The sequence below is a fragment of the Drosophila santomea genome, chromosome 3R (genome assembly GCF_016746245.2).
Source record: "Drosophila santomea strain STO CAGO 1482 chromosome 3R, Prin_Dsan_1.1, whole genome shotgun sequence".
Taxonomy (NCBI): Eukaryota; Metazoa; Arthropoda; class Insecta; order Diptera; family Drosophilidae; genus Drosophila; species Drosophila santomea.
This window is the reverse complement of record NC_053019.2, coordinates 17789759-17808457: the sequence shown is the minus strand read 5'-3', so window position 1 is coordinate 17808457 and position 18699 is coordinate 17789759. Positions and strand designations below refer to the sequence as shown.

General features: G+C 42.1%; 2 protein-coding genes across 3 annotated transcripts; both read left to right on the top strand.

The window, feature by feature from the left end:
• The first annotated feature begins 3954 nt into the window (after positions 1-3954).
• Positions 3955-5444, top strand: LOC120452273 (hatching enzyme 1.2). Its single transcript, XM_039636404.1, is given in 3 exon segments — positions 3955-4029; positions 4031-4202; positions 4544-5444. Coding segments are annotated over 3 exon segments (1053 nt in total). The 3' UTR covers positions 5350-5444.
• Positions 5445-6368: 924 nt separating this feature from the next.
• Positions 6369-14066, top strand: LOC120451005 (ATP-dependent RNA helicase p62). 2 transcript variants are annotated; one of them, XM_039634318.2, is made up of 5 exons: positions 6369-6829; positions 9670-10797; positions 10928-11166; positions 13121-13299; positions 13525-14066. In XM_039634318.2, the coding sequence occupies exons 1-5, from the start codon at positions 6408-6410 to the stop codon at positions 13723-13725; spliced, it is 2169 nt and encodes a 722-aa protein (XP_039490252.1). In that variant the 5' UTR covers positions 6369-6407; the 3' UTR covers positions 13726-14066. The 2 variants fall into 2 exon arrangements, with proteins under 2 accessions (XP_039490252.1, XP_039490253.1); XM_039634319.2 differs by lacking the exons at positions 13121-13299; positions 13525-14066 and adding an exon at positions 11744-12600 and having other exon boundaries at positions 6698-6829.
• The last annotated feature ends 4633 nt before the right edge of the window (positions 14067-18699 follow it).

Below are 18699 nucleotides of genomic sequence, written 5' to 3'. Positions count from 1 at the left end.
AAAAAGATTTTAAGTGTGCCGTTATTAAAGTATCGGAATCTCGTTGGTATAATAACCAACCAATAATCTTTCATAAATTTGCACTTGAAAATTAACGAACCAACTTTAAGCAGGATAGCAAAAAAACAGCAATAATTGTTTTAACTTTTAATAATAGATTTTAACAAAAACTTAGATTTTTTATTAATTTTTTTAGATATCCGTCGAAATGTCATATATCGTATTTATTTATTTATTCTCATGTTTAGAAAAATACATATACTATTTAGCTTGTAACTCACTTGTAAGTAAGTAAGTAGTGTAAAATAATCGATTAAGACTTCCTTAGTTATTAGCGTGCTGTGTAATTTCATTATCTTTAATTACTTAGTGGTAGTAAATACAATTCCCACTCTGCATTGCACAAAGAGAAGTCCGAGTCGGAATATTAGATTGTCATCGCTGTTGATCGAAGTTTTTCCGCCATTATTTAACTCACAGTTAAGCCGTCTTAGGCAGAACATTTTTTTTTCCTAGTAAGAAATTAATATGAGTCTTTTGTGGGGGAAATCGAGAGACTTCTACTCGCCCACATTAAGTTTCAGCATCGCAAAATCGACATTAGCGGAATTAAAAGTTTTCCATGCGGTGGAAATCTTGATAAAAAGTTTCGCACTTCCGCTTTATTAAGCGCAAAAGAACTAAACAAAGGGCGGGAAAGTTTCCTTTCAGCGAACATTATAATTAATACCCCACATAAATGCGGTGTTGTGAATATTCCAGAAATCCAACTAAGAAATCCGTTCCATTTCCGTTTAAGCAGCTTTGCAAGCGGCCATTATTATCTTTCTATTATGCAGATTAAACCATTCAGTTGCTATCAACTCGGCCACAAATCACTGGAGCCGCCTTAATGCAATTCAATTAATTCAGTTGCAAGTCTAATTGGAGATATCAGTTTTTGGTGTCAAAATAAACCGAAATAATGTGGTGGGGGGGGGGGCTGAATAAAAACAGAAACCAAAACAGAAACAAAGGCAAATTGCAAAAGGCAGATGATGGGGTATGTGTGGCATTGTGTCATTATGTAATCAAATCAAATAACAATTTGTACTTTGTTAAATTTCTTGTCGCCATCGATGGTTGGCTGCCGGCTCTGTCTTCGCCTCGAAAAAATATGCAAATTTCCAGTATTTTCGTTTATTTCTTAGGTTTTTTGTATTTCTTTGATTGTTTGTCGCCTTTGTGGCTTATTGTTTTTGGCTTCGATGTTTCTGTGTTTTATTACGTGACAACTTTGAATTAGTCGCTGGGTTTTGACTTTGGGTTCGCTCGCCTTTGATTGTTTGTGTTTTGCCTTTGCTGCCTTAGTCTTTCGCCATCTCTCTCTCTACTTCCCGCCCCGTCTCTTTCGCTCCTTGGGCGTATCTCTCTTTCTAATACAGGCCCTGTGTGGCGCAAAATTACTCGGTGTCGCATTTTTATTGCCCAGCTGACACATAAAGTCAAGTGGCGGACTCAATCGAAGACAGACCCTCAGCAGTGGACTCTCACAATGGGTTAAAGTGGGCGAAGTGGGCGAAGTGGGTTAAAGTAGGGCGGGGCAAGGACAGGTTTACGATTGCAGGCCAATGATATATGACAATTACAGTCCATATTGACAATCAGTCAGTTGGCCAAAACAATGAAAACTGCAGAGCATAAAGGGTTTTTAAACGGATAATCAATGTTCTATGTGGATGTCGACTTTTCTCTTTCAACTCTAGTGCTCCGAGCTATTTCAATACCTTGATTCATTCTTCCAAGTACAATAATTTAAACTCGTTCTCTTACCAGCTGTAAACATTTATCTCAGAGACAAAGAATCCTGTAGCTTTAAGAGGTGTACTAAGAATGCCTGTAATTATCCTATATATACATACATCTGTATATATTTATATATATAGAGCTCTATTTTTTAATCGTAGTATTGAATACTTCTTGTGTGTGTACTTAGCAACACAATATGAGAATGCACATTCATTAGCGAGTAGCCATAAATTTTGCATTGCACTACGTTTAAGAAGTCAAATAGAAAAGAAACTATAATATTTACGCAATTATCCAATATACAGAGTAAGATGCCCTTAGAATATAATTATTTAATTAAATATTACTTACTTACCTACCAGTACACTAGTACACAAATTTCCCCTCTGTTTGAGTAAATGAATAATTTGTGCGAAAGCCCTCGATTAACTCGTCTATTTCGGAATCCAAACACAATTTGCCACACATGTAAGTAAATTCATTTCGACTATCGCGATTAGATGTGTTTGAGCCAGATTCGTGAGCTGTTGTTGTTATGCTAATTAAGACGGAAAACTAATTTCGCCTAATTAATGATGACCGATTAAAATAGATTGTCAAATAAGCCCCGCCCAGATGGAGATGGAGATAGGGTATTCCGGGTTAACAGCTTAAGCTGCCAACTGACTAATTGGAACCCCGGAAAGTGCAAAGTGCACATTGCAGCCCGACTTTCCAGGCCAAGGTGTCACATATCAAAACCATCCTACCATCCTACCATCCTACATACAGACAGACACAAACACCATCACAAACAAGTTGAAAGCAGTAAGCCAGGCAAACTGGCAGACAGTAAGAAAGACAGTTAGTTGGGCAGCCTGCATGCGAAACAAATAAGTCAATACTTACCTTGATTAAAGGATCTGAATATAGTCAGTTTGTGATATTGATATGATATTGTAGAATTACAACTTAACAGCAATAGCACGTTAAGCTTGAAAATACAATGTGTGACTTGTTATACTTTGCATAATTCGCTCAGAAACAATGAGTAATTGCAATTAATTCTAGATAATGTTCCAAAAGGTCTCATTTTAAGTACTTACCGGCATGCAACATTCGAAGGGTCTATCATGTAAAAAATAAATCTAAACATTTTTCAAAAGTGTGCACTCAGGGAAAAATTAACGCTATTCGATATCAAATCAGGAACGAAACGCATCAACAGCACGGTAAACTCGAATTTTTTTTGGTTTCAAGAACAAAAATGGAATTTCAAGAATAATTCAAGAGAACTAAATTCTCGAATAATTGGAGACTAACATTTGATTAATACGATACAGTACTAATTTAAGAGCGATACATGTACTGCTTTAAGTATGGGAAGTACTTAAATTAAATAATAATAATACTCGACAAATTTTGATAAGTGCATTATTCACGATTTAAGCTATGCAAATTGACAACTGAAGTATTTTATGAACGAGATATTCTTATTTGCAGAGCAAACACTTTTATTTTAAATATTTAAACATTTTTCAAAAGTGTGCGCGGTTTGTAGGCGTTAGATTGGGCGTTGCAAAAAGTTTTCTGCAAATCGGTAAAAAATGTTCAATTCTAATTTAAATGTGAAAATATATCCAAACCTATCCAGAAGTGTGGGCGTGGCAGTCCCTTAACAATATTTTTAAATAATATTTATACACTTTAGGTTGAATTGCAAGCGAAAGTACTTTGTTTGTCAGAAAGAGAGAAAGAGAATTTTTTGTAGTAGGCCATACCAAAAAGCATTGAAGGTCGTTGCCCAAAGCCGCTAACTCGGCTTAAATTACGTGAGCGTCCAGCCCAGTTCAAGCCTGGTTTAATTAAAGAGTTTCTGTCGGGTTTGGTCGTAGAGCCTAAGCTGGGCTTTATCGAGGAGATTTAGTGCTGTTTGATCAGAGATTCAGAGAGTCATAGGTGTAAAAGTGAGAGGGATAGGTGTTTTGCTGTGCGGTGATAGATTTGGGTTTTGTTTACACGCGGCCGATTGCGTGGCGTCTGCCCAACATCGGCGTTATTTAGTTTTATTTTCGCACATTTTGCATAAATTAAGGTGCCAAGACTGCAGACTTTGGTAGCCGCTGGAGCTGTCGGGCTATCAAGCCAGGTTCAGTTACCAATTTCGTGTGCAGCCGTTCGGTTTGAATGCGGCATGGCGTGGAAAAAGTGAGCAAACAGCGATCGAATGGAAATATAGTCACAGCCAAGGCGAATCCCATCCCAATCTATAATGTGTGCTCAGTTGAGTGAATCAGTGGTGCAGCTGGTGCTGATGGTGGTGGTGCTAGTGGTGCTATCCGCACCACCGTTCAGTGAAAGTGCCAAGCTCCCTGTCCGCCAGTTTGCCGCTGGAGTGGATTTCTTCGAGCACGAGTTCACCAGTGTGGCGGAAGGTTCGTTTCACTCCCACTTTTTCCAATGACTCCATGAAACACAAAGGTCATTTTTGTTTGATTTGAGTTGTGAAGATCTTAAGATACCTAGTTCGAGCTCCAAAATGTACGCAGGAAGAGTATTCAACAATTAATGCAAATTAATCCAAATATCTATTTGGAGTTCTGTTTTGCGGAATCCTTTAAGAATATCGTTACTTTGCATTGCGAGTGTCAAAAAGAGTGTCAATCTATATTTTCTAGATTATAATATCGTATTGATACGAAGGCCTACCAGTACCAGGAAATAGTTGAAATAGTTTTGATAACCAAAATATTTAACAAAAACTGGTTCCTTTCAGATGAATACGATCCCTACGGACCCGACATTGGCGACGACGATTTGGGAATCGACGATCCGGAGACCATGCCCCGCCTGTTTCAAGGCGACATTGCCATTGATCCGTACACCTACATCACCCTGCGCCTGGGCGTCAATCCAATGAGACATCCCAAGCGACTGTGGCCCAATGGAACGATTCCCTTTGAGATAAGTCCGCGATACGCGAATGCGGAAAGAGAGGCCATAATTCAAGCCGTGAAAACCTTCAACTCCCTGACATGTGTGCACTTTGTGCCGTACGACGGGGAAGTTGATGACTACCTGTTGATCGAACCGCCGGTGGAAGGACCCCAAGGATGTTGGTCCTACGTGGGACGAAGGGGAGGCGAACAGGTGGTGTCCCTCCAGAGACCCGATGAGAACAGTGCCCACTGCTTCAGCAGCGAGGGAAGGATAATGCACGAGCTCATGCACGCCATAGGCATATATCACGAGCAGTCCCGAGCAGATCGCGACAACTTTGTGAAGATCCATTGGGACAATATTGTGCCGCGGTTTAGGAAGAACTTTAAGCTGGTGTCGAAAAAGAAGGGGAAGTACGCCTTCGACTACGATTACAACTCCGTGATGCACTACGGCGAGTTCTACTTCAGCAAGCGGAAGGGTGAGAAGCCCACCATGACCCCCCTACAACCCGGAGTTAGGATCGGACAGCGAAAGACCATCAGCAAGATCGACTGCCTCAAGATCAACGAGCTTTACGGCTGCTTGCAGGGCCGCAGGGCCAAAATGTACCGCAGTTTCTGCCACCTTCTCGGGCTGTAAACTTGGCTACTTGACTAAGAGATATATTACTATGAATCACATTGATTTGATATTTATTATTTTAATTAATATATTCGTTGACTTTGGTACAAATACATTTGCCGCAGTGTATTTCATGGCTGTTGCATGCACCAAACTAAGCAATCTATACCCCCATTGTTCGATGAAAAGAATATAACAGATAGATCGTAATTTGTGTGCATGCATTCAAATATTCTTGAGTCGATTTTGCTCATGCGAATAAGGTGGAAATATAAAAAAATTAAGAATATTTCCCATAAGAAGCATAGATCATATACATACATATATGTATTGACATCTCATATGCACATTTAAAGCAGTGAACTGCTTACTTACGCATCTTCTTACTGCTTGCACCTATCCATATTTCTCTCTATGTTATTTAGTTGATAAGGGGTATCCATGCTTTTAAATAGTATTTCCTCAGTAAAAGGAGTTTTATTAAGAATAAGTAAATAAAATAATAATTTTCTATAATTAAAATAAGAAACTATGGAGTTAACTGCAAACTCTAGTATAACAAAATAAATGGTTTTATGACTATTGAACAATAAATAGCAAATATTAAGTAAGTTTTCTTATAATTATGTATGTATAAAGCAATAAACGAAAACTGGGGTGAGTCTTTGCTAATTGCTTTCCTTTTTTATAGCAATATAAGCGAATCTGATCACAAACGATGTTTTGCTTGATTAGAAATTCAAAACTTAAGAAATATTCAAGATTACGAGAACGGACCGACGACGAATAGCATTTAAAGTTAGTTTCAGCAGCAGTTTAAATAATAAAAATGTATCGGCCAACGTAATGCGCGGCATTCAGCCGACAATCGATAGTCTCGCAACCAAATGGTCACTCTAGAATGCGTTTTATAGCTAGCGCGCTGCGGTCACACCGACACTTGGCTCGATTTTTCCTCTTCACCTAGGGTCACTCTAATTTTGGACGAGGTTAGGTAAGACACGCGCGGATGTCGCGCTGATTAGGATAAATCCGCCATTAGCATAACACCCGTGTAGAGCTAAATCTTCGGGAATATGCTTAAGCTAGTGCAATACATATCCCCCCGGCTGGGCGGCGCCACGCCCAGACCGGCCGGTTGCGGCTGGGGCAACATGCTATTGATTTCGCCGAAAAGTTCCGAGAGATGTATAACGAAACGTCGCCATTTTCTTTTCTCCTCCGCCAGCAGCAGCGGCACTTTCGCTTCTTCTTCTTCGCTCTGCACCGAACACCGACAACAGTTCCACGGGAGTCGCAGGAATCGGGAGATATTACTGTCCCCAAGCACACATAGTAGTCTCCAAGTCCAGTCGCAGCGTGCGTTTCGAGACAGTTCGAAAACAGAGCCAGACGACTACGTAGATTCCATCCCGAAAGCAGAGCAGCGGACGAGAAGGAAATCGCTTTTTAACGACCCCGACGAGAGAACAGAGGAAATCAAAATTGAAGGAATAATGTGAGTACATCGAAAGATTTCTTATGAAATGGGCTGGTTTTTTCCACTCGCTGTCGCCATTTTATCACCCTTCGTGCCTTTTTTTTTTTTTCTGTACACCTACGAAGCGAGGTGATGAGTAATTAGTATTAGCGAAAGAGTGAGAGGAAGGGGAGAGAGAGAAAAACACATGGTTTGCTAAAATTTGACATTCGGAGGTGAGGTTTTCAGCTATTTGTTGTTTTTTTTTGTTTGGCCCCCACATCCGCAAAAGAATAACAAAAACAACAAGAACGACAGCGCACGTCATAAAAAAAATTTGCCTGATTTGTGAAACGTGTTCTTGCTTCGTTTGCTTTTTTATAGCATTTTAATTTGTCTGTATGCCCCGAACACGAACACGCACTCACACAGCGGCACAATCTGACTTCCTGGTGTGCGTGAATGCCTGTTGACGGCGGCATTTTCGCGTGCTCGTATAACAGATTCGTAAGTGTGTGCGAGCGTATAACAGTCGGCGGCTGTCACTGACTCGCGCCATCCTGCTCTCTCGCCAGCATACCTTTCTATCCCGCTCTTTCCCTCGCTTACACGCGGTTTTCTTGAGATATCGCGGTGTTTTTGGTATTTAGGGAATTATTTAGAACGTCTGCTTACGGTTATTGACCACAATCTGTAAGGTTATTAAAAATAACATTAGTTCACTAAAACATTAATAATTTTAAATAAATGTAAATATTTTTTGGTATAATTATGTTAGAATTCTTCTTCTTCAATACCGAGCACAATGTTATGAAATAATAAGAAGATAGGTTCTTTTACTTTCAAATTTCCATACCCTAAGAAAATTAATTATTATGAACAATGCTTGTTATATAATTGTGTATTAGAAATCAATATAGATATAGATCAATATAGATAGTATATAATGATTAAAACTTAAGTGTCACACATTGAAAGGTAATATAGTAGCTCGTGAACTTCGCCATCACATAAACGGCCCCATTAGTCTAAAATGTCAAATGACGCCAATTGATTATGATGAGGAGCTGCTCCCCCTTTGGCTAGCTCGCGATTCGTCTTTTCGCATGTCAAAAAGCGACAGGTAGACACACAGAAAGTCAGAGGTGCCTCACGGGACCTTGCAACTAGGGGGGAAACTAGGAGCAAGACATTTGGCTGTCTCATAAATGTTCAGAGCGTTCCGCTCCGCTAGTTGGGCACAAATGTTAGCGTGCCAGTGGGTCCTACAAATATAAGTTTACGTTTACGGTGGTACGGGGCTCAAATTGACAGAAAAATAGACGAGCAGACATGGCAGTGGATCATGGAGGACCCCATAGTGATGCCCACCAAGGATGGAGCTACTAAAGAAAGCAGATATAAGCTAGAAATTTCTACGTTTGTAGGAAGTTTTTCCTATTGTAGTAAAATGGTTGGTAATTCATTACAAGTATGTTAAATATATTATTTGGTTGATTAGAATACAACTTCATCTAGAAGCAGTATTTATTAGCATATTGTATTTACACCCTTATCATCATATCATATCATCTTATCATATTTTCTTATTTATTGCCAACGGGTCGTGTTTTCTATTCCCAGTTTTAATGCTGTAATAAAGTTCCTTAGCCAGATCTGACTGGAACTGCCCCAGGTTGATAATACCAGAGCAATAAACACACAGCTCCTTACGCGGGGCTGTTTCGTTGCGCAGTTTGGGGCTGGTAAACTGGGGTGAATCGGTGAACAATCGGTGGGTGGGAGTAATAGTAACCGTGCTCGAATTGCATGTTGTTGTCAATCAAATTTACTTTACTGTTTGCATTATTCGAAATTTATTTAATTTCCCTAACACGCAATTAGTTTTATTTAAGTTTATTGCGGTTGTAGCACAACTCTATGTCAGCTGTTTAGCAGCGTCGAAAGAAATCGAAAAGCGAGAACTTACCTTCCAAGTCGGCCAGTCGCAGTTGAAATCCAAGTCCCAACTAGCAGACTTCTAGAACCGGCAGCATGCGAGCAAAGTAAGCCAAGTCACTCCGTTTTTTCTCCCAAATTGCTACTGCCAAAGAAATACTTAAGAAAAGAAAATGCAGCTGTCTTCACCTAGCCCAAAAATATGGGCCCAGTTAAGCATGGTCTAATTCTCGAAGGCCCCTTTTATTAAGGGAAAATACCGAGCACAAAATGATTTTAGATGGCAGATAAGGAGGAATTGATTATACAAATGTACAACGCGAAATCGCTCACAGATTATACCGACCTTACACAAATCAACAATATTCGTTCCACTTTAAAAGTTTACAACAAAAAGCTCGCAGCTGTAATATTAGTGTGTGGTCCAAACATCTTCAGAAAGAACTGGAGTATCTTAATTCTACTATCAAACCACAATTCGATTACTCAAGTGTAATATTTCATCAAAGATTCGAACGAACTCGAGGCAGCAAAATTACAGTGAAGTCGTTCGATTTTAATGAATAAGCAAAAGCCCTTTGATACTTGACACAAAGTAAATTTCCGCGATTCAGCTTTTTCTTATTCGAAATAAATAAATACATTTTGTTGGCAGAAATTTAACTCCTTTGCTCAAATTTCATACAGTTAGCGTATTCATTTGGTTTTTCGAAAACAAAAAAACCAAATTACATTTACATTAGAATGGAATACCAAACAAAAAGGCGCAAAGGGCACTCCATAATATTGTAAATTCTAAATTTATTAATTTTATGATAAATCAATGTACCTTAAATGGAAAGATGATAAAGATTTCTTTTCTTCAGCATTCCTTTTATCTTCTCCCCAGCATTTTAATTCCTTCATTAGATACTCATCGGTTATCTTCTGCTATTTTCCAGGGCACCACACGATCGCGACTTTGGTCACAGTGGACGTGGCGGTCGCGGAGGCGATCGAGGCGGTGATGACCGGCGAGGAGGCGGCGGTGGAGGCAATCGCTTCGGAGGCGGCGGCGGTGGTGGTGGTGGTGGCGGTGGTGATTACCACGGCGTAAGGAATGGACGTATCGAGAAGCGCCGCGATGATCGCGGAGGCGGCAATCGTTTTGGAGGTGGTGGTGGTGGATTCGGTGATCGCCGAGGAGGAGGTGGAGGCGGCAGCCAAGACCTCCCCATGCGCCCGGTCGATTTCTCCAACCTGGCTCCCTTTAAAAAGGACTTTTACCAGGAGCATCCCAACGTGGCTAACCGATCACCCTACGACGTTCAGCGGTATCGCGACGAGCAGGAAATCACCGTGCGCGGACAGGTGCCGAACCCCATCCAGGACTTCTCCGAGGTCTATTTGCCCGACTACGTCATGAAGGAGATTCGCCGGCAGGGCTACAAAGCGCCCACCGCCATCCAGGCGCAGGGCTGGCCTATCGCCATGAGTGGCTCGAACTTCGTGGGCATTGCCAAGACGGGATCCGGCAAGACCCTGGGCTACATCCTTCCCGCGATTGTCCACATCAACAACCAGCAGCCGCTGCAGAGGGGTGACGGACCCATTGCCCTCGTGCTGGCCCCCACTAGGGAGCTGGCCCAACAGATCCAGCAGGTGGCCACCGAATTCGGTTCCTCGTCGTATGTGCGCAACACCTGCGTCTTCGGCGGCGCCCCGAAGGGCGGCCAAATGCGGGATCTGCAGCGCGGCTGCGAAATCGTGATTGCCACACCCGGACGGCTTATTGATTTCCTCTCCGCCGGCTCTACTAACCTGAAGCGTTGCACCTACTTGGTGCTGGACGAGGCTGACCGCATGTTAGACATGGGCTTCGAGCCCCAGATCAGGAAGATCGTCTCACAGATCCGGCCCGACCGGCAGACGCTTATGTGGAGCGCCACCTGGCCCAAGGAGGTCAAGCAGCTTGCCGAGGACTTTTTGGGCAACTACATTCAGATCAACATTGGATCGCTGGAGCTCTCCGCCAACCACAACATCCGCCAGGTGGTGGACGTTTGTGACGAGTTCAGCAAGGAGGAGAAGTGAGTAGCTATTGTTTTCGACAACTATAGTTCTAGTTATACAATTAACCCTAGCATTTGGAGAAGTCAATTCCAAGAAGTTTATTTTTATACAACTTTTGTAATTAAATATTTTCTTCTATGAAACCAGATTGAAGACCCTCCTGTCAGACATCTATGACACCAGCGAGAGTCCCGGCAAGATCATCATATTCGTGGAGACAAAGCGGCGCGTGGACAACCTGGTGCGATTTATCCGCAGCTTCGGCGTTCGCTGTGGAGCTATTCACGGCGACAAGTCGCAATCAGAACGAGACTTTGTCCTGCGCGAGTTCCGCTCGGGAAAGTCCAACATCCTGGTGGCCACCGATGTGGCGGCCCGAGGACTGGGTAAGTTTGTTCCCGCATCGTTGTAAAACACAAAGTAGTTTGCAGCCGGAAGAATATTATTTGGATGGGCCTGCTGGCTAGCTATAAGGTTACACTTGCTAGGGACATTGCTTACATACCATCACTACTAGAGAACACCGCACTTAACGATCACCCAGCATCATTACACATACCCACTACTTGCGAGCAGAACCTAATCCCCGTAAACCCACCACCCAAATCCTCTAACCGCACTGAAATATATATATATATCCCGGTATCTATCCACATCTAGCGAGCGCGCCAACTCAGAAACAGTTTTTTTTAGACATAAGCCAAATGACGAAATCGAATAATCAACTTAAACTTTTACCCCACCCCTGCCCCTGCCTGACCTGCAACCCGCCCCCACCCCCACCCGCAAAACCCGGCCCAACCCCTGCTAAAATAATGTATGAAATGATGCGTATGATCGTATGATCTATATGCACTGCGGTGTACCTGGTACGCAATTTTTGTCTTTGTGCGTGTCTCTCTGCCTCTTTCTCTCTCCCCTCTCTCTCTCTCTCTCTCTTTCTTGTTTCTTTCTCGTTTACAGAGGCCGATTTTGGTAGTATGATGGGGAGGATAATGAATGAGCGGCGACCACTGCGAACACTCGTGACTTGAGCGACTTTTGCCAACTCAGAATCAGATCTGTTATGATATATGATGATAGCACACCCTGTGTGATATCTTGCGCAAAAGGACCGATGAAAGTTCTCAGATTCAGACGGTCGAGAGACACGAATATCGAATATCCCCAACATCATGCATCATATGTGGCCTCTGCAGTCCCCGACTTTTTGTTGAGAAAGAATGATAATGCGTTGATGATACGTTTTTGCGACCAAAGACTACCATCTACCAACCAAAAACCATCTACCAATCAACCAATGATCCAACAACAACAACTGAACCGAACCATCAGAGAGCCAGCTTTTTCCTCAGCAGTGGATGGCGGAAGGCGGCGTGCAAAGTATTGACGTGGTGGCCTGGCCCTTGAGAAAGCACTAGAATTGGACATGCACCATGTCGACAGCGACAGCAACAGCCAACAGCAAAAGCCAAAGCCAAAGCAAAGCAAAGCCAAGCAAGCAAAAGCACATTGACACCATCCACAACACAAAAACCAACCACACTCCCAAATAAGAACACTCGACATTTGCTTGAACCACAGAGAGGACGAGATCCGGAGATAAGAAGATGTGTGTGCTTTGGAGGATCCAGACGAAGATGCTGCTGCTGGGTGCTGCGTCCTCCCAAAAGCTCACTACCACCACCCACTGACCGCGTTTGCCGCCGCATCAGTTAAGACCACTGCTCCAGGACGAAAAGGCGGCCCGCTTGTTGTTGTTAATCCTCCCAATAAGTTAACTCTTTATATAATGGTCGTGTCTCCTCTCGGTGGTCATCTCCAAAATGGTCCATGTGAGAAGAGAGCTTAGTGTCAGAGGCGCACGCGGCTCAATGCAACAAACTCTCCGCTTCGCCGTGCGATCGAGATCGCTACCTTGTTGTTTCTGGGGAGAGTTTGGATTACGAGCTGCGCGACGCCAATCAGAGATTTTGATTGAGAGAAAATTGAGTGAAACAATTTATAGCACCAAGAAGGTAACGTACATTTTGAAACATTTTCTTTTTTTCTCTAAAAAAAAAATTATACAAACAACCCACAAAACAAAAATACCATAGACTCAATAGTATGCTAACGTATAAAAAAAAAAAATGAAAAAAGAAAAGACAAGTGTATTCAAAGTGTTCAAGACATCTCGGAAAAACGCTAAAAATTGTTGCAAGCGAGCGCGCATAGTGGAAAAATCATTTGGCAATTTGAAAACTGTTCGTCAATTAAATCATACACCCCAATTAAGTAAAAACAGCCAGGAGCTCGAAACTAATCTGCGTGCCTTCTCTTTTCCCCGGACATATGTAGACGTGGACGGCATTAAGTATGTCATCAACTTTGACTATCCGCAAAACAGCGAGGACTACATCCATCGCATCGGTCGTACTGGACGATCCAACACAAAGGGCACATCCTTCGCCTTCTTCACCAAGAATAATGCCAAGCAAGCCAAGGCGCTGGTCGACGTCCTCAGAGAAGCTAATCAGGTGAGATATTAGCGTGGGATCAAGTAAGAACACTGATTGGGCAGTAAAACAGATGAGTTATGCATACCACACTCACACATTTCTGTTCTAATATGTATAAATGAAAATAATGTTTAAGTAAATCCTATGTCCTATATTCCAAATCCTACGATTGGTATGCAGACTTACTGATCCCAGATCAAAAACCGAAACACAATACTAATGGTTTCTTTTTATAATTCCTAGGAAATCAATCCTGCCCTGGAAAATCTGGCCCGCAACTCGCGCTACGACGGTGGCGGTGGACGCTCCCGTTATGGAGGCGGTGGCGGCGGCGGTCGTTTCGGCGGCGGCGGATTCAAGAAGGGCAGCCTAAGCAACGGACGCGGCTTCGGAGGAGGCGGCGGCGGCGGCGGCGGTGAAGGCAGACACTCGCGCTTCGACTAGATCGAGGACAATTAGAAGAGCAGTAATAGAAGCTATAGGAACAGGAGATTTCAGTAGCTAAACTAAACCGCACTAGGTCCTAAGTTAAATTAAGTTCATAGCTTAAGTTTAAGATTTCGTACTACTTTCACCAAACCACTGACGGTTATTCTCAGACTTAAATTCAGACTTTTAACTCTGTTTAATGAAACACAACAAAAAGCGAGCTATTTGAACATAGCGAATTTATGTTTAAATGATTTGTAAGTTATTTGACGCTGCCCGCGAGGTCGGTACACAATCCAATTGAAAACATCAAAAACCAAACTCACTTCTTAAATGCAAAATATTTTCAAATATCATGTGATAATTTCTTAATTTAATGCAACCTATCACTAAACTAAAAGCAAATGAAATCGTAGCGCGAGGAGTATATTGATGTAGTGAAGGAGGAGGAGGAGGAGGAAATAAGGATCATTCCCGTCTGTCCCGTCTTTATGACAATGAACAAAGGATGACGAGCGACCTTTGTTTGATAAATAAATTCTGCAAATTACTTTTGGAAAATTAACTTTTGGATACCTTTTATGGCTCAACAAGAATAAAGCAAACAAAACAAACGGGATTTCACTACTGACACTAAATACAAAGGAAAAACTGTATGTACAAGATGAGAACTCTTCTCACTTCAATTTAATTTTTCGGAAAAAATAAAGTGTGTGTATACCTATTACAACCTAAACCAACAACAAATCTGCTGTTTTATACATTTTATACATTGAGTTCAAGTGAATTGTAAGCGACTGGGTCGTCCCACAAAGGAATTCCATTACCCATGGAAGGTTGCGGCTGTAAAATAATCGTGATTGCAGAAATATTTTCGCAGACATCATTAAATGCGAGACTTGGTCGCTCTTGGCAGTGTCTCCCCAGCAAAAAGCCCCAGATAAGAGCTGTATTTTCTTCAGGATGAGAGCACAAGAGTTGCCCACCTATGCCGCATTCTGGCCAAGATTGGATTTCGCGACTGAAAATTATTTAAAATGTGGAAGCACTAGGAATCATTAAACAATTGTTAATGTTAGGGAAGGATTTACTGGAACTAGCAAAATATATTAAAGTAACTTTAATTCAGGACTCATAATTTGTAATAACTGGTAAAATTTTTTTATATGTTTGCTTTAGAGAACTGTTTTCGAAAGCGTAGTCAGACTGGTTTTCATTCGCATCAATTACTCTGATTTGAAGTTTCAACTGCGTTCTGGAAATCAATAGTTGGCAGCACCAAGAGAAATAAGCACGGAGGACCGGCGGCCGACGTGTCCGTGTCCGTGTCTTTTGACACCACATTTAGGCGCAATGAAGCCAATTTACTTGCGACTTGGCCTGCTTCGTTGCTCGGGTGCCACGACCTTTCTTTGTCCATGGGCCTCATCCGTGGTGGTGGTATGACAAGTTAGTTAGATTGTTGGGACCAGATCGGTCCACTTACCCCATTTGCAGGACGATTTCTGGGGCCCGATAATGACGCCGCCGGGGACGTGAATGTGGTCGGATTGGAGGTCCTGCGAGTCGCTGGCTCACGGGACGTCGCGCTCTTGCGGTTGCGGTCAAGCTGGAAGTCAAGAAGGAAGTCATTTGTTAAATTGCTTGAATTGGGCTGTGAGGTTGGAGAACGAAAAGGATGTTCGGGGCAGCTTTGATTGGCGATATGTAAAGCCGAAGCAACTTTGCGAAATTTGTTATCAAGTTTTGATGCAAAAGTTTGTTTAGGTCAGTGCTGGAAAATTTCTCTCTTCTTTCTCTTGCCATGATGGCTTCAACACAAACTGCTTAAATTTATGGACTATTCAAAATGTGTTCTTGCTGGAGATAACTCTTTGTACACAAATTATTCTTAAATAGTTAATTACAATAAATTTATTAAAAACTACAAAGCGTTTAAAAAGTACATTTATAGATGATCATTATTGAAACAACTCGTAGAGCAAAATATTATAGCTACTAGATTCGTTGAAAACCATTTATTTCATTGTAAAAACAAACACATTTTGGCCACGCTCACTCTAATGCCCAAAATTTAAAAATCCTGCAGTGACATGGTTTTTTTCTTGTTGGTAAGTATTTATTTTGTCAGCTGAAGTTGCAAAGCAACGCATTAATCATTAACTAATAAGTAATAAATAAGCACACTGAGTAAAGGGCATCGGATAGTCGGGGATTGGCTAAGAAATTGGGGAAGATGTACATAAGGAAACTCCATTAAACGAAAAAGTAAATTCGTATTCCGTAAACTTTTGTTATAATTTAAGGCTAGAACTAATCGCACCAGCAGGCCAGCGATGATAGCCCCAAGTTGAGCATTATGCAGCCACACAACATTTACACCATGCTGCATCCACTTCCCCCCTCCTCCATCATCAAAAGCCACATTCCACGCTCCACGTTTGCCTATCAAGCTCATTTTCATTCTTATCCCCTAGCATACACTGAAACAAATATGGAGAAGAAAGTGTTACAATATTTAAATTTATATTTAGAACGAGGCAACTGGAACATATAAAAATGGGATATTTTTAATAACAAAACAATTAAAAGACTATCTAGCACATAAAACCTAAACCTTTTATAATAAGTACTCATAGGCTGACATCGTTACTTTCTTGGCACTAAGACACATATATTCGAACTACAGCAAACTGTGCAATTATTTACTTCTTTTTAACTATAAAATACCGAATAGTTGGTTCGCTCTTTTTTTCTGAGTGGATCGCAGTAGCTAGCTTCGAGTGCCGAGCCGCTGGAGGAGGAGGGCCACTTAACCGAGAAGCAAGCAGGTCACTTACTTTGCTGTGCGCGCACTCGGATTACAAAGGGAGTGCCACCAGCATAAATTCATTAAATTTGCCTAATTTCGTTTTGCCAGACGCATACATGGCAGACATGGCAGTCGTACACTCCGAATCTGAGAATTGCCAAAGAGCTATGTAAATGGGTGGGAGTCCTGCGGGATTGGGCAAGGAGTCAGGACAACCAGTTGAAATTCATTGATTGTATTTACAACGCCCGCGACATCACCACTCCCCACGATGCCCCACACATGCTCGCTGCTTTTGGTAATTTGACGCGTTATCACTTGTGTTGAGTTTGTTATCATTAAACCGGCGGCGCCGGCTGACGTACTTAAGCCAAATCAAAACTCGAGGAAGCCGAAATGTGAACCGGGCTCCAGGATCCAGGCTCCAGGCTGGAGTTCATAAAAGACCGCCCCTTTGGCCTCCCGCACGCACATTAAGCACGCCTTAACTAACAGCCAGGCTGGGTCGCTTGTTTTTGACAACTTGGGCATAATAAGACATTAACTTCATGCACATCAAATACTTTATTTATGGCCGTCTGGGGTGAGTGCTGCACTGCAGCGAAAATATATATGTATGTCACTTGGAGGGATATTCAATTCCTACAACTTAAAAACTCCTTATGAAGTCAGTAGTCATATTGGCATAAATAAATTTTCAAGTTGATATGACTGCACAAACTGTATTTACTTATTTTATATTTAAGCTTCTCAATGTGTGGGAATCAATTAAGATAGAATAACCGCAACAAACGTAGTTTTGCGCAGTGTAAATCCTTGTGTACAGAGTCTGCTTCCTGGGGCACTTCAAAAGAAGGCGATTGTGACTGCGAATACCACGCCCAGTCGCAGATCCAAAGAAGCCAAAGTGCCGCGCCGTCTTGTATTTCTCGGTCTGCTCATAATTTCGGCTCAGTTCCCGCATTTCAAGGGGCTCCTGGCCCCAACCCTCCCTCGCCCACGCCTGCTTGATTTTTAATTTCGGTTACCAGAGCCCCCAAAACGCCCCACCGGCGCTCCTGGTCCCCAGATATCGGTTCGGTTGCCCTGGCCCGCGCTGTCTGTTTATTTACCATAGCTGCCTGTTTGGCAAATTAAGTGCAATTGCTTGAATTTAATTTCATGCAAATAAAAGTTTTGATTAGACGCCACACATTACGCACGCCCCCACCTTGCCCCCATCTTGCCACCCATTAGATCCACCGACACATGTTCGTAATTAGGCACTTGGGCATATGCATGTGTGTGTTCGGCAGGCTACGTGGTGGTCCACGTGGCGTATGCGTAATATAAAACGAAGCGCATGAGATTCCCCAAAAATTGGGGATATGTGCCGGATATGCGGGTAATATAAACTATGCGAGTGGGGGCTCGTAATAAAATATTGCGATGCTCTCCCACTTGATTTCCTTTTGCTTAAGCAGGATTTTTTCAAGAACTCACACAAAAAGCATATATGTACGTACACAAATCTGATGCTAGAGGGCTCCATTAAACTGGTGAATAATAAAACATATTTTATGTGAGCCTATTCGGACTCGGTTGTCTTCAAAATGTGCTTCCATAAATTTGTTTCATTAATAATAATAAAAAAAAGGTTTTAATTAACAAGGATATGGAGCTACTACTTATTCATTTAAGAACATTCACACAAATTCACACACTTTAAATTATTTTTAAGCTGATTTAATATGGCAAGAATGTGCTTAATCTTGCTAAATTATTTTATAAAAACATTTTTACAACACTTTGCACTTCTAAGACCATTATATCGCAGGGGTGTCAGTCATCTAACAGTTCACTTTATGCTGCCAAAATAATTAAGGCACCAAATAATTAATAAAGTTCACTCCGAGCTGCCATATGTCAAATTTAATTCCCCGCTCGACAGACCAGAAAGGGAATGGGCCAGAAGTTGGCTGCCCGATAAAGGCACTTCATTCTGTGCCATTTAGTTTGGGCCTAAACTTGCAGCAATTTGTGTCATATTTCTGGGCCGCCACGCCCGCACGGCACATAATTCAATAAAGCGTGGGCGGGCCACATGCCGTTCACGTCCTTGCTCGCAGCCCAGAATCCCAGCCCAGAATCGCAGCCCGTGGAGCGAGTGCCAGCCCGATGCCTGCATAATGATGTCG

Bases quoted from the DNA above. Each gene is read 5' to 3' on its own strand.
- LOC120451005 (XM_039634318.2), top strand. From the start codon at position 6,408: ATGCTTAAGCTAGTGCAATACATATCCCCCCGGCTGGGCGGCGCCACG. The intron at 6,830-9,669 runs GTGAGTACATCG...GCTATTTTCCAG, and splicing joins ATCAAAATTGAAGGAATAAT to GGCACCACACGATCGCGACT. The intron at 10,798-10,927 runs GTGAGTAGCTAT...CTATGAAACCAG, and splicing joins GAGTTCAGCAAGGAGGAGAA to ATTGAAGACCCTCCTGTCAG.